At 35.1% G+C, this 13,758-nt stretch overlaps 1 protein-coding gene and 1 non-coding gene across 29 annotated transcripts in view; both read right to left on the bottom strand.

Annotated features, from left to right (window-relative positions):
• The window catches only part of LARP1B (La ribonucleoprotein 1B), a 130,159-nt gene that overhangs the window by 48,560 nt on the left and 67,841 nt on the right, over window positions 1-13,758 (bottom strand). For 15 of the 28 annotated variants that reach the window (XR_012012817.1, XR_012012815.1, XR_012012816.1 and 12 more), the window contains one exon: window positions 5,971-6,097. The exons of 10 other annotated variants lie outside the window; for them this stretch is intronic. Coding sequence is in view for 14 of the 18 variants with exons in the window: in XM_072788432.1 (XP_072644533.1) it covers window positions 5,971-6,097 (127 nt within the window). In the remaining 4 variants the exon portion in view is untranslated. Of the gene's footprint in view, window positions 1-880; window positions 950-1,142; window positions 3,195-5,970; window positions 6,098-13,758 lie in introns of those variants that run through there. 3 more of the 28 variants (XM_072788439.1, XM_072788445.1, XM_072788440.1) reach the window with 3 other exon arrangements.
• On the bottom strand, window positions 229-333 carry LOC140612183 (U6 spliceosomal RNA). Its single transcript, XR_012013489.1, has one exon. It is a non-coding gene; the product is annotated as a U6 spliceosomal RNA (small nuclear RNA).

A 13,758-nucleotide genomic window follows, 5' to 3' on the forward strand; every position in this document is an offset into this window, starting at 1 on the left:
TGAGAATCACAATACATACAGAATTGATTCTTTGTGTATAGCAGGAGCTAAGGGCCAATGTGCACTTGAAAAAAATGTGTATTCTGCAGATGTTGATGCAGTATTTCACTATGTCAATTAAACAGTTAACTGTATTTTTGCATTTTCTATTTCCTTACTTATTTTTTGATCTTATTCTAAATCTTTCACCTTTCTTTATAAGACAAGTGTTTCAAAAACTCCCACTATGATTATATGGAACACTTCACATATTTGTGCGTCGTCCTTGTGCAGGGGCCATGCTAATCTTCTCTGTATCGTTCCAGTTTTAGATGTGTGCTGCCGAAGAGAGCACCAAAAACTCCCACCATGATTATAAATTTTTCTGTACCTGTCCATTTTTGACTTATGTATTCTGATGCTATGTTATTAGATGCATACACATTTAGAAATATATTTTCTGGGGATCCCTGGGTGGTGCAGCGGTTTGGCGCCTGCCTTTGGCCCAGGGCGCGATCCTGGAGACCCGGGATCAAATCCCACGTCGGGCTCCCGGTGCATGGAGCCTGCTTCTCCCTCTGCCTGTGTCTCTGCCTCTCTCTCTCTCTCTCTCTCTCTGTGTGTGTGTGACTATCATAAATAAATAAAAATTAAAAAAAAAAGAAATATATTTTCTGGGGCAACTAAACTTTTTATACTTATAAAGTGTCCTTTTTTATCTTGAATAATTCTTGTCGCCTTAAAAATTCACTTTATCATCAGACTTACACCAGCTTTGTTGTGTTTATTGTTAATATTTATTCAAATCTACAAACATATTTAGCCTTTACATTGCTCTTCATTCTTTTCTGAATCTTCAAGCTTCCTCCTAGAATCATTTTCAAAATCTTTTTTTTTCAAAATCTTTTGACATCTCCTATGTAGTCAAATAGCCTGAAAAACTCCCTTTAGTATTTTCTTTGAAGTAGATCTGAAAATAAACTTTCTCATTTCACAAAGCTGAAATTATCATTTTACTTTAATTTTTAAATAAATTCATTAAGATATAATTCATATATCATAAAATTCACCTGTTTTAAGTTTATAATTCAATGATTTACTTTTATTCCAGAACACTCAGTTCCCTTTCAGTACTGTGCTTGTATCATCCCATTGTTACCTGGATTCCATTATTTCTGCTAGGAAGTTAGCCATAAGGATTTTTTTTTTTTAATACTGTAGCTTTTGAGTGCATGGGTGGCTCAGTCAGTTAAATGTCTAACTCTGGTTTCAGCTCAGGTTGTGATCTTTGGGTCATGGGACTAAGTCTCATGTTGGGCTCTGCGCTCAGTGCAGAATCTGCTTGAGATTGTCTCCCTTTCCCTCTGCCCTTATCTCTGTGCTTTCTAAAATACAATAAAATATTTTAAAAAAATTTTAAAAACTGTAAGCTTTTAAAGTAACCTGTCCTTTCTCATTGGCTTGTAGTATTTGTTTTTGGCAGTTTTACAATGATGGCCTTGGTGTGGTTTCCCTTGAATTTATCTTCTTTGGAGTTCCTTAGACTTCTTAAATTACCCCTCTTCAGTTTTGGTAAAATATAACCCATAATCTTTTAAAATATTACTTCTGCCTTATTCTCTCACTCTTCTCTCTTCTAAGAATCCAATCAGGTATATATTAAACCTTTTGACTATATCTCCTATGTCTTATACTTTTTTCTGTTATTTCCCACCTTTTTTGCTCCATGCTTCACTATGGAGTCTTTTGACCTATCTTATAGTTCAGTAATTCTGCATTCAGCTCCACTTATCTACTTTTAAGCCAATTCACTGGGCTCAGTTATACTTTTCATTTCTGGAATGTCCATTTGGCTCATTTTTAAAGTTTCTAGTCCTCTGCTGAAACTCCTCACTTTTTTAAAAGCATATTAACAATAGCTAACAAAATCTGTTTTAGAACTCTGTTCTCTAAATCTCAATGGATCTATTTCTTTTGTGGGTTTTTTTTCTACAGATCATCCTGTCCTCTTATATGCCTGATTTTTTTCAAGATTTTATTTATTTATTTATTTATTTATTCATTCATTCATTCATTCATTCATTCATGAAAGACACACACAGAGAGAGAGAGAGAGAGAGAGAGAGGCAGAGACAGAGGCAGAGGGAGAAGCAGACTCCATGCAAGGAGCTCAACATGGGACTCCATCTCGGGTCTCCAGGATCACACCCTGGGCTGAAGGTGGCGCTAAACCACTGAGCCACTCAGGCTGCTCAATGCCTGATTTTTTGAGAGTCAGACATTATTATTAAAAATTTGAGGACTAGGATGCTATTTTCCTCCAGAAAGGATTTGTTTGCTTAAGTCAAATGGCTATAAGCATCAGAATGCTGATTCAATAAAAGATTAAAATTATTAAAACCAGGGAAAATCACATATAAAAAGCAAGCAAAAATTGTACACCTAAAATGGTTAAAACAGTGAAATATTTATGTATACATCTACAATTGAAAAAAGACATTCAAGAAAAAAGAGAGAGGCAAGTAGACCATCTTGTTGTGTCATAAAGTATGGAAAATGCTAAACAGATGAGGACATATCAGCTGTCTATGAGTCATCTTGAGAGAGTTCTAACCTGACCAGATTTGAGACATTTTGAACATCAAAATTAATAATTACAAGGGCACCCAGTCAGTTAAACATCCAACTCTTAGTTTTGGTTCAGGTTATGATCTCTGGGTTATGATATAAAGCCATGCTTCAGCTCTGCATTCAGTGAGGAGTCTGCTTGAGATTCCCTCTCTCCTTCCCTCCTTAACCACCCTCCATACTCTAATATAAATATTTTTTTAAAAAGAATAATGACAGGAATAAAAAAGGAATCCATTTGAGAGCCCATACTGACACTAAAAATAAACAGTAGAGAATTTTTTTTACAGAAGAATGCAAGGTAATTAACATAAAGGAAACAAAAAAATTAAAAAATAACCATCATATAATAACCACAATAATAATTTATTCAAGCAACAATGGAGGTTAAAACACTGAGTGGAGCCTGCTGGGGAGAGGTTTCAAATGGTCACTCCAGGGACCCCTGGGTGGTGCAGCGGTTTGGCGCCTGCCTTTGGCCCAGGGCCCGATCCTGGAGACCCGGGATCGAATCCCACATCAGGCTCCCGGTGCATGGAGCCTGCTTCTCCCTCTGCCTGTGTCTCTGCCTCTCTCTCTCTCTGTGACTATCATAAATTTAAAAAAAAACAAACAAAAAAAAACAAAAAACAAAAAAAAAAAAAGGTCACTCCAGAGATAACGTATTAATTACAAAGGGAAAAACGTACTTTTACAATGAGGAAATATAGTACACATCTTGATAACCAAATGACCAATTCTATAACTGACATCATTATGTCTCCTGAGGTAATGTATTGAACAGTGCACATCCCTCATGTAATATTTCTGCCAAAATATTTCACTTGAAATTAATCATATGGAAATGCCAGGCAAATCTAAACTGAGAGAAATTTTTACAAAATTACTGACCTGGATACTTCAAAAATGTCAATGTCATGAAAAAAAAAGGCTGAAGAACTCATCTAAATGAAAGAGCATTAAAATATGTAATTCTAAAAAAAAAAAATGTAATTCTAAAAGCAACGTGCAATCCTTGGTTAGAGCTCGTATAAAAAAGGAGGGGGGTGGGAACCTGGGTGGCTCAGTGAGCTAAGCATCTACCTTCAGTTCAGGTCATGATCCTGGGATCAAGCCCTGTGTTGGGCTCCCTTTTCAGTGGGGAGCTTGCCTCTCTCCATGCTTGTGTGCTCCCTCTATCTCTCTAAAATAAAAAAGTGAAATCTTTAAAAGTAAATAAAAAGTTTTAAAGGACATTAAGATAATTGGGAGAAATCTAAATATGGACTGTATATTTGGTAATAGCATTCTATCAATGCTAATGTGCTTGATAGTTATGGCTAGGTAAGAGAATGCACTTGTTTTCAGGAGATACAGGATAACAGATGTAGTGGCAAAGTAATGTAATGTCTACAACTCTCAAATTGGAAAAAAATCACATATTTTATATACAACTATGAATGTATTATATATAGAGAAATAAAAGCAGATGTGGTTAAGATATTAACAACTGTTGAATCTAGGTGAAGGGTATATTGGTGTTCATTATATTATTCTTTCAACTTTTCTAAAGGTTTGAAACACTCCAAAACAGAGGGAATAAAATACAGATGTATATGACTGATAAATAAACATGTTTATAATACATATTAAAAATAATACACTTAAAAAATAATACACTTTAATATCTTTCAGAAGTATATATTTATCTACAATTCATATTGGCAAGAATAAAAAGAAGTTTAAGCAGGAAGGGTTCTCCTCAGCCAAGTGTTTGTAAACAACCCATGGTACTTCAACTTTCTCATCTGCTATTTATATCAATATGAACTGCACTACAGATGGCAGAAAGAGGTGAACAGTTAAGATTTTTTTAAAGGATGAAAATTACCTTAGAAAATACAAGAAACCAATAGAAAGAAAAATTAAAGTTGAGACAGAATATGTCCTTTTGTGGATCATGATCCCAGAAACCATTTATTTTCTTGGCTTCTTCAAATAAAACTGTATGTAACTACACATATTTTTTTTTCACCTAGTAAGTACTAGTGGACATTCTTTTCTTTTTGTTCCCCTCTTGTGCTTTTCTATACTTAAAAGTTCAGTAATTTTTCCAGTTTTAATTCTCCCTGCTATACTAAAATCTGCATTTCTGGCTTTCTTACCATCTCCAGGATTTAGAGAGAAGATAAAAGACATTTTAGATGAAGAGATACCAATCAATATTTTCAAATCTAATCTCAATATCATTACCTTTCAGTTTTTTCTTAATTTTCCTATTCCTACCACACTGATACTACAAATCGTTTCTTTAAAATCTCTTCCCAATTTGTCACTTTTTCATTCTCATAAATCCTAGAACATAATCAGCTATGAATGAATATTGAAAAAAATAATAATATCCCTTTGGCTCAGCATTTCATTTCACTATTGATTATTATAAATGAGAATTTTAACTCATTTTCTGCCCTCTCCAACTCTAACCTAGGCTAATTCTATTAAATTAAACCACATTAAATCATATTTTGATCACATCACTTTATAAGAAATGCAACTGCTCCTCATTCTAAATTCCTACATAGCTTTCAAGATACTTGACAGTCTGATCCCAAAACCTACCCAAACAATTTTAAATTTCAGTAAAGTAGCATCACTAACATTTAACTTATAGAAATTAGATTTAGTGGTGCCTAGGTGGCTCAGTCAGTTAAACATCTAACTCTTAGTTTCTGTTCAGGTCACGATCTCAAGTCCTGAGATATAGCTCTGTGTCAGGATCCATGCTCAGCAGGGAGTCGGCTTGAGGTTCTCTCTCCCTCTCTGTCTACCCTCCCACCCTTAAATATCTTTTAAAAAAAGAAATTTGATTTATATTTGTGCAGAAATAACAATAACTGCAATGTATCAGCAATGCAACTGCCATTCTACTCAATAAACAAATGTATTAATGTAGTTAAACCCTAAAAGGCTAACTCACATAAGGAAAAAAACAAAAAAGAATGTGTACATTTTAATAATGTCCTGACCACTGGAAAGTTAAGTGTCCAAACAAGTATAGTTACAACAAATCCTCATGGGCCTAATTTTATAATTAAAGGGTTTGTCTTGCTTTTTGTTTTTAAGTAGGATCTATGTGTAGGGCTTCCCTGCTCACTGGGGAGCCTGCTTCTCCCTCTCCCTCTGTCCCTCTCCACTTGTGTTTTCTCTCTCTCTCTCTCTCTCTCTCTCTCTCTGGCTCACTCTCTCTCAAAATAATAAAATCTGTAGGAAAAAAGAGAAAATAACCACAAACTAATATAAAGTAGCTATTTTTAGCATTGGACAACTATCAGTGTAAGACTGGTCTTCGAAAGGAGAAATTCACGAGGTGGACTCCACCATCACCTGAGCTTTCTTTTTGGATACAATTTCCCAACCATGGCATAGGAAGCTTCAGCCCAAGGAAAAAATGGCTGTCCTGCTGAGCTGAGAAGGTAGTGCTTAGCATTCCAGGAAGCTGAAGCAATGGAATCTGTGAAAAGAACATTAAAGAAAAGGGAGCTATGAAGGGTAAGGGGGCAGTAAGTTCAAGTACTGGTTAGATCCCTGATGGCTAATCTACATACAAGAAGGACAAGACTTCCTGAGACATATCCAAAAGTGGCTGCTATGGGGCTGAGCTAAATAGGTACACGGGTCCACAGTGTTGGGAAATGGCAAGCAGGCAAATCTAGTTGATAATGGAGACCCCTTATTAACCACTCAATAATACCCAGGTGCACCAGGTGAGATACACCTTAAAAAATAGGACTTGCTATAAAATAAAGCCCATACTGTAAAGAAGGATCTACTCTAGGTTTTCTAGCATAGCTTAACACAAAACTTGGCAATATGTTGGGTAAGACAGTTTAGAGATTAAGTTCTGTCAAGCTAAAGGCTTTCCACAAATCTGACCAAAGAGGAAAAATCAAGCCCACACAATTCCAAGGTGGCCAGCCAACTGAATAAGAAAACCAACATTCAAAAAGGGAAGGGGACATCATCTATAATCTCCAAAATATAGTATTTACAATGTTCTGTAAAATATTTTTTAAATTATTAGATGTGAAAAAAAACAGGAGGGACGCATGGGTGGCTCAGCAGTTGAGCATCTGCCTTCGGCTCAGTGTGATCCTGGAATCTGGATCGAGTCCCCCATCGGGTTCCCTGTGGGGAGCCTCATTCTTCCTCTGCCTATCTCTCTGCCTCTCTCTGTGTGTCTCTCTCATGAATAAATAAATAAATCTTTGAAAAGAAATGGAAACAGGAATATGTAAGCCACAGGTCAAGAAAAAAAAAGCAGTCAATAGAAATTATCTTCAAGATGTCTCAAATGTTGGACTTTAAGACAAGAACTTTAAAGCAACCATTACATATTTATGTTTGATGAAATGTTGGAAAAGATAGCTTCAATGAGTGAACAGATAAGGAATCTCGGCAGAAAAACAGCAAACAACAAAGAACAGAAACTATAGACCTAAAAAGTTTGTATTGAATAAGTTTAAAAAGAGTGCAAATGGCAGACAAAAGGTAGGTTATTAAAGACAGATTAGTAGATATAATCCAGTGTGGGCAGCCCAGGTGGCTCAGCGGTTTAGTGCCGCCTTCAGCCCAGGGCCTGATGGAGTCCCATGTCAGGCTCCCTGCATGGAGCCTGCCTGCTTCTGCCTCTGCCTGTCTCTGTCTCTCTCTGCACCTCTGCCTCTCTCTCTCTCTCTCTCTCACATGAATAAATAAAAACTTTAAAAAAAAAAAGATATGATCCCATATGTAGAACAACAACAACAACTAAAAGTAAGAAAACAAAGAACCTCAGGATCTCTGAAACTACAAATTGGTTTAACAGACATGTAACTGAAATACCAAAATCAGAAAGTAACAAAGAATAGGAAAAAATAATAGCTGAAATTCTCGGAGTTTTGAGGAAAATTTCAAATAATCCCAAGAATTTCAGTTAACCCTAACCTGAATGTATTCAAAGAAAACCAGACTGAGATACATCACAGTAAAATTGAAAATGAGTGGTAAAGTGGAAATCCTGGAAGTAGCCAAAGGGGGTAAAAACACACCTTACATACCAGGGAACAACAATACAAATGGCTGCCTTATTAGAAACAGAATATCATCTGTAAAAATGCTAAATGGAAAAACTTTCAATCCAGAAATTAGTGTGAAATAAAAACATTATATCAGGCAAACAAAAGCTGGGATGAACTGTCAGCAGACCTGCACTAGAAGAAATGCTAGTAAGTGCTCTTTAAGCTGAAAGAAAAATGATAGCAGATAGAAACATAGTATGGGGCACCAGGGTGGCTCAGTTGGATAAGTGTCTGCCTTTGGCTCAGGTCCTGATCCTGGAGTCCTAGGATAGAGCCCCACATCGGGCTCCCTGTTCAGCAGGGAGTCCTCTCTACCTCTACTCCTTACTGGCTCTGCTCCTTACCACCACACCTCCTCTCTCAAATAAATAAAATCTTTTTTTAAAAAAAGAAACATAATACAGAAAAGAATTAAAGGGATAAATATAAAATACTAATATACTAATTGAAGTAAATCAGAGAAACACAAATACAGTATTATTTCACTTACACATGGAATCTAAAATACAAAACAAAACAAATGAATAAACCAAAAACAGAATCAAACCTACAAATACAGAGAACAAACTGATGGCTGCCACAGGGGAAGGGTTGGGGAATGAGCAAAATGGTTAAAGGGGAGTGGGAGATACAGGAAAACCATTAAGGAATGAATAAGTCATCAGGATAAAAGGTACACCACAGGGAATTTATCAATGGTATTATTAACAGTGTTGTATGGTAATAGAATGTAGCTACACTTGTGGTGAGCATACCATAAAATATAGACTTGGATCACTATGTTGTACACCTGAAACTAATGTAATATTGTGTGTCAACTATATTCAAATTTTTTAAATTTAAGTAATTTTGTGCTGATGGGGAAGAAAAGATTTTTTCTCTTCAATGTCTTTAAAAGACAGCTGATATCTTTGTTTTTTAACACAATTGATACTTTAAAGCAAAATAATAACATTTTAACATGAGATTTAGAATATATGTAAAAGAATATAGCAATAGCACAAAGGTAATGGAATCATTTTTTTGTAATTGTATATTTGTAATTTGCATTATTTGTATTTGTAATTGTATTTGCAATTTGTATTAAATGTTAGGTGAGAAGTAAAAAGTATAAAGTGGTACAGTCCTGGCTCTAAATAAACTGTGAAGTTAAGGAAGAAGCAAATTATTAGCCCTAGAGTAAACACCAACATAAAAACTATAAGGAGGTCTAACTAATATTCAAAAGAGGAAATGAATTATAAAAGGTTTGTTTAACCCAAGAGGATCTAATACTTAAAGGTCTCTAATACTTAATTTTAAATCATATTTCTAAATAATCTACAAACAAAAGATATCACAAGGGAACTTATAAAATATTTCAACAAAATGATAACACAGCAGATCAAAATTTGCCAGAAATTAAATGAAGCTTAGAGAAATTTATAGCTTTAAATGACTGTAACAGGAAGAAAGGTTTATTAGTGAATAATATGTTTGTTTTAGGAAGCTAGAAAACAAGAGAAAATTAAATCCAAAGTAAACAGAAAAAATAAATAATATACGGCAAAAATCAATGATACAGAAACAACACTGAAAACATAAAACTACAATATTGTGTGAAACATTTTTCACGGTGATTTTAAATTACATTTTCCTAATTAATAATAAGGCTAAGCATTTTTTCATTTGTCCATTAGTCACTTGGATTTCCTCTTTTCCAAAAACCATATCCCTGACTTTTGGCAATTTTTAAAAGGGGCTTTCTATTTTTACCTATTGAGTCTTTAGAATAATTATTTGGTGCCATATACATTGTAAAATATATTCTCTCAATTTGAAAATTATCTATTTTCTATAGAGTATTCATTAATAAATATTTATTTTGGGTTGTTCTTTACAATTTTTATTAAGGTATAATTTGCATTGTTTCAGGTGTACAATATAATGACTCATTACTTACTACTCATAATAATGTGTATGTTTAACCTCCTTTATTTCACCCATCCCCTCACCTACTTCCCCTCTGACAAAGTTTTTTCTCTATATTTAAGAGTCTGTTTTTAGGTTTTTTTGGTTTCATGTGTATAAATTCCACAAGTGAAAGCATACGGAATTTGTCTTTCTCTGACTGACTTACTGCACTTAGTATTCTATCCTCTAGGTATATCCATATTGTTGCAAATAGCAAGAGCTCATTCTTTTTTATGGCTGAATACTATTCCACTACATATATGTATTATATATAAAATATTCCACTATAGTGTGTGTATGTGTAGGAATAAAAAACACTTTACATACATATATATGTAACACTTCTTTCATTCATCAATGCACACATCAGCTGTTTCATATCATGGTTATGGGAAATACTGCTACAGTAAATGTAATGGATGTATATCTTTTTTAATTAGGGGTTTTGTTTTCTTTGGGTAAATACCCAGTGGTGGAATTATCAGATCATATGGTAATTCTTTTACCTTTCTGAGGAACCTCTATACTGTTTTCCACAGGGGCCGTACCAGCTTCCATTCCCACTAACAGTGCACAAGAGTTCTCTTTCCCACACCCTTGCCAACATTTCTTATTTGTGTTTTTTATTTTAGCCATTCTAACAGGTTATAAAGTGATCTCTTCTTGTGGTTTTAATTTGCATTTCCCTGATGTTTAGTAATGCTGGGCATCTTTCATGTGTCTGTTGGCCCTCTGTTATGTCTATCCAGGTCCTCTGCCCATTTTTGGATTATTTGCTTTTTGGTGTTGAGTAAGTTCTCTATATATTTTAAATATTAGCCCCTTACTGAATACATCATTTGCAAATATTTTCTCCCATTCAGTAGGTTACCATGTTGTTTTGTTCATGGTTTCCTTCACTGTGCAAAAGCCTTTTATTTTGGCATAGTCTCAACAGTTTAATTTCACTTTTGTTTCGATTGCCTCAGAAGACATATCTAGAAAGAGACTGCTATGGCTGATGTCAAATTACTGCCCATGTTTTGGGAGTTTTATGGTTTCAAGTCTTACTTTAAGGTCTTTAGTTCATTTTGAGTTTACTTTTGTATATTATGTAAAAAGGTGGTCCAGTTTCTTCGTTTCCATGTAACTGTTCAGTTTTCCTAGCACCATTAGTTGAAGAAATTGTCTTTCCATTATATATTCTTGCTTTCCTTGCTTCCTTGCTTCCTTCCATTATATATATATCCATATATGTGTGGGTTTATTTCTAGCCTCTCCATTTTATTCCATCAATCTATGTGTGTATTTTTCTGCCAGTACCATACTGTTTTGATTACTATAGGATTGTTATGTATCTTAAAATTTGAGATTGTAACACCTCCCGCTTTGTTCTATCTTACTTAACATGCTTTGGCAATCTGGGGTCTTTTGTGGTTCCATACGAATTTTAGCATTATTTGTTCTAGTTCTGGGGGAAATGTTTTTTTTTTTTTAAGATTTTATTTATTTATTCATGAGAGACACAGAGAGAGAGAGAGAGAGAGAGGCAGAGATACAGGCTGAGGGAGAAGCAGGCTCCATGCAGGGAGCCCAATGTGGGACTCGATCCTGGGACTCCAGGATCACGCCCTGGGCCGAAGGCAAGCCCTAAACCACTGAGCCACCCAGGGATTCCCTCTGGGGGAAATGTTAATTGTATTTATAAAGATTGCATTACATTTCTTTGTAGTGGTACATTTTATTTGTATTGTGTGGACATTTTAACAATATTGGGTCTGCCAACCCATGAGCTCAGTATAGCTTTTCATCTGTTTGTGTCGTCTTCAATTTCTTTCATCAATGTTTAATAGTTTAAGAGTACTGGTCTTACAACTCCTAAGTTAAGTTGATTCTTGGGTATTTATTCTTTTTGGAGCAATTGTAAATAGGATTATTTTCTTAATTTCTCTTTCTGCTTCATTATTAGTGTAAAGGAAGCCAACAGATTTCTGTATGTTAACTTCATGTTCTACGACTTTACTGAATTTATCTTTTCATCAGGCAGTCATTTCTAGTAGTTTTTTGGTGGATTCCTTAGGGTTTTCTAGATACAATATCATGTCATCTGCTAAAAATGAAAGTTTTACTTCTCCTTTGTCAATTTGTAAGTCTTTTACCTTGTTTTCTTGTCTTATTGCTGTGGCTATGACTTCCAGTACTCTGCTGAATAGAAATAGTGTTACATCATCCTTGTCTTGTTCCTGACCTTAAAGGAAAATCTGTTTTTCACCATTGAGGAGGATGTTAGCTGTGGGTTTTTCATATATGGCCTTTATTATGTTGAGGTATTTTCCCTCTAAACCTATTCTCAGTTATCATGAATGGATGTTGTACTTTGTCAACCACTTTATCGGCATCTGTTGAGATCATCAAATAGTTCTTATCCTTTCTCTTAATATATCGTGTTGACTGACTTGTGAATACTGAACCATCCTTGCATTCCTGAAATAAATCCCAATTGATCACGGTGACTAATTTTTAAAAATACGTTGCTGGATTTGGTTTGCTAAGATTTTATTGAGGATATTTGCATCTATCTTCATCAGAGATACTGCCCTGTAGTCTTATGCTGTCTTTATCTGGTTTCAGTCTCTGTTAATGCTGGCTTTATACAATGAATTTGGAAGGTTTACTTCCTCTACTATTTTTTGTAACAGTTTAACAAGAACAGGTATTAACACTCCTTTAAATGTTTGGTGGAATTTACCTGTGACGCCATCTAGTCCTGGACTTTTGTTTCTTGGGGGTTTTTGGATTACTGATTTAATTTCACTATTGGTAATTGGTCTAATTCTCCCTTTATTTCTGAATCACTTATCCATTTCCTCTAGGTTGTCTAATTTGTTGGCATAATATTTTTCATAATATTCTCTTATAATATTTTGTCTTTCTGTGGTGTTGCTTTTTTCTCCTTCATTTCTGATTTGTTTTCTTGATGAGTCTAGCTGAAAGTTAATTTCACTTATCTCTCAAAGAACCACTCCTGGTTTCATTAATCTACTTTTTTAGTCTCCATTTCTGTTCTGATCTTTATTATTTCCTTCCTTCTACTTTTTCAAGCTCTTGTGGGCATAAAGTCAGATTGAGTTTTTTCTTGCTTCTTGTATTAGGCCTGTATTGCTACAATCTTCCCTCTTAGAACAGCTTTTACTGTATCCCAAAGTATCTGGAACATTATATTTTCATTCTCATTTGTCTCCATGTATTTTTTTATTTCCTCTTTGATTTCCTGGTTGACCCATTCATTATTTAGTGACATGCTATTTAACCTCCATGTATTTGTGTTCTTTCCAAGATTTTTCTTTTTTTAAGATTTTATTTGAGAGAGAGAGCAAAAGAGGGCACAAGCAGGGGGAGGGGCAAAGGGAGGAGAAGCCCAGCAGGGAGCACGACACAGGGCTCAATCCCAGGATCATGGGATCAGGACCTGAGCTGAAGGCAGAGGCTTAATCAATCGAGTAATCCAGGCACCCTCCAAGCTTTTTCTTGTGATTGATACAACAGTGTGAAACTGTGATACCCAGTTTCACATTGTTGTGGTTGGAAAAGATGGTTTCAATTTTTTTAATTTGAGATTTGTTTTGTTGGCCTAATATGATTTATTCTGGAGAATGTTCCATGTGCACTTAAGAATGTGTATTCCAGGGGTGCCTGGGTGGTTGGTTGTTTAAGCATCCAGCTCTTAACTTTGGCTAATCACGATCTTGGGGTCCTGGAATTGAGCTCCACATCAGGGCTCCATGCCCAGCACATAATGCTTGGGATTCTCTCTCCCTCTCTGCCTCCTCCTGCTTTGCTGATGCACATGCTCTCTCTCAATCGATAAAATCTTTTTTAAAAGCAAAATGTGTATTTCATTGTTTTTTTGAGTGGAACATTATGAATATATATCTATTAGGTCCATTTGGTCCACGTCATACAAAGCCACCATTTCGTTGATTTTTCTGTCGAAAGATCCATTAATGTAAATGGGGTTAAAGTCCCCCACTATTATTGTGTTTCTGTCAATGTCTTCCTTTATTTCTGACAATGGTTGCTTTATGTATTTAGGTGCTTCCATGTTGGATGATAAATCATCTTG

Source organism: Canis lupus, chromosome 20 (assembly GCF_048164855.1).
Source record: "Canis lupus baileyi chromosome 20, mCanLup2.hap1, whole genome shotgun sequence".
NCBI classification, from domain to species: Eukaryota; Metazoa; Chordata; class Mammalia; order Carnivora; family Canidae; genus Canis; species Canis lupus.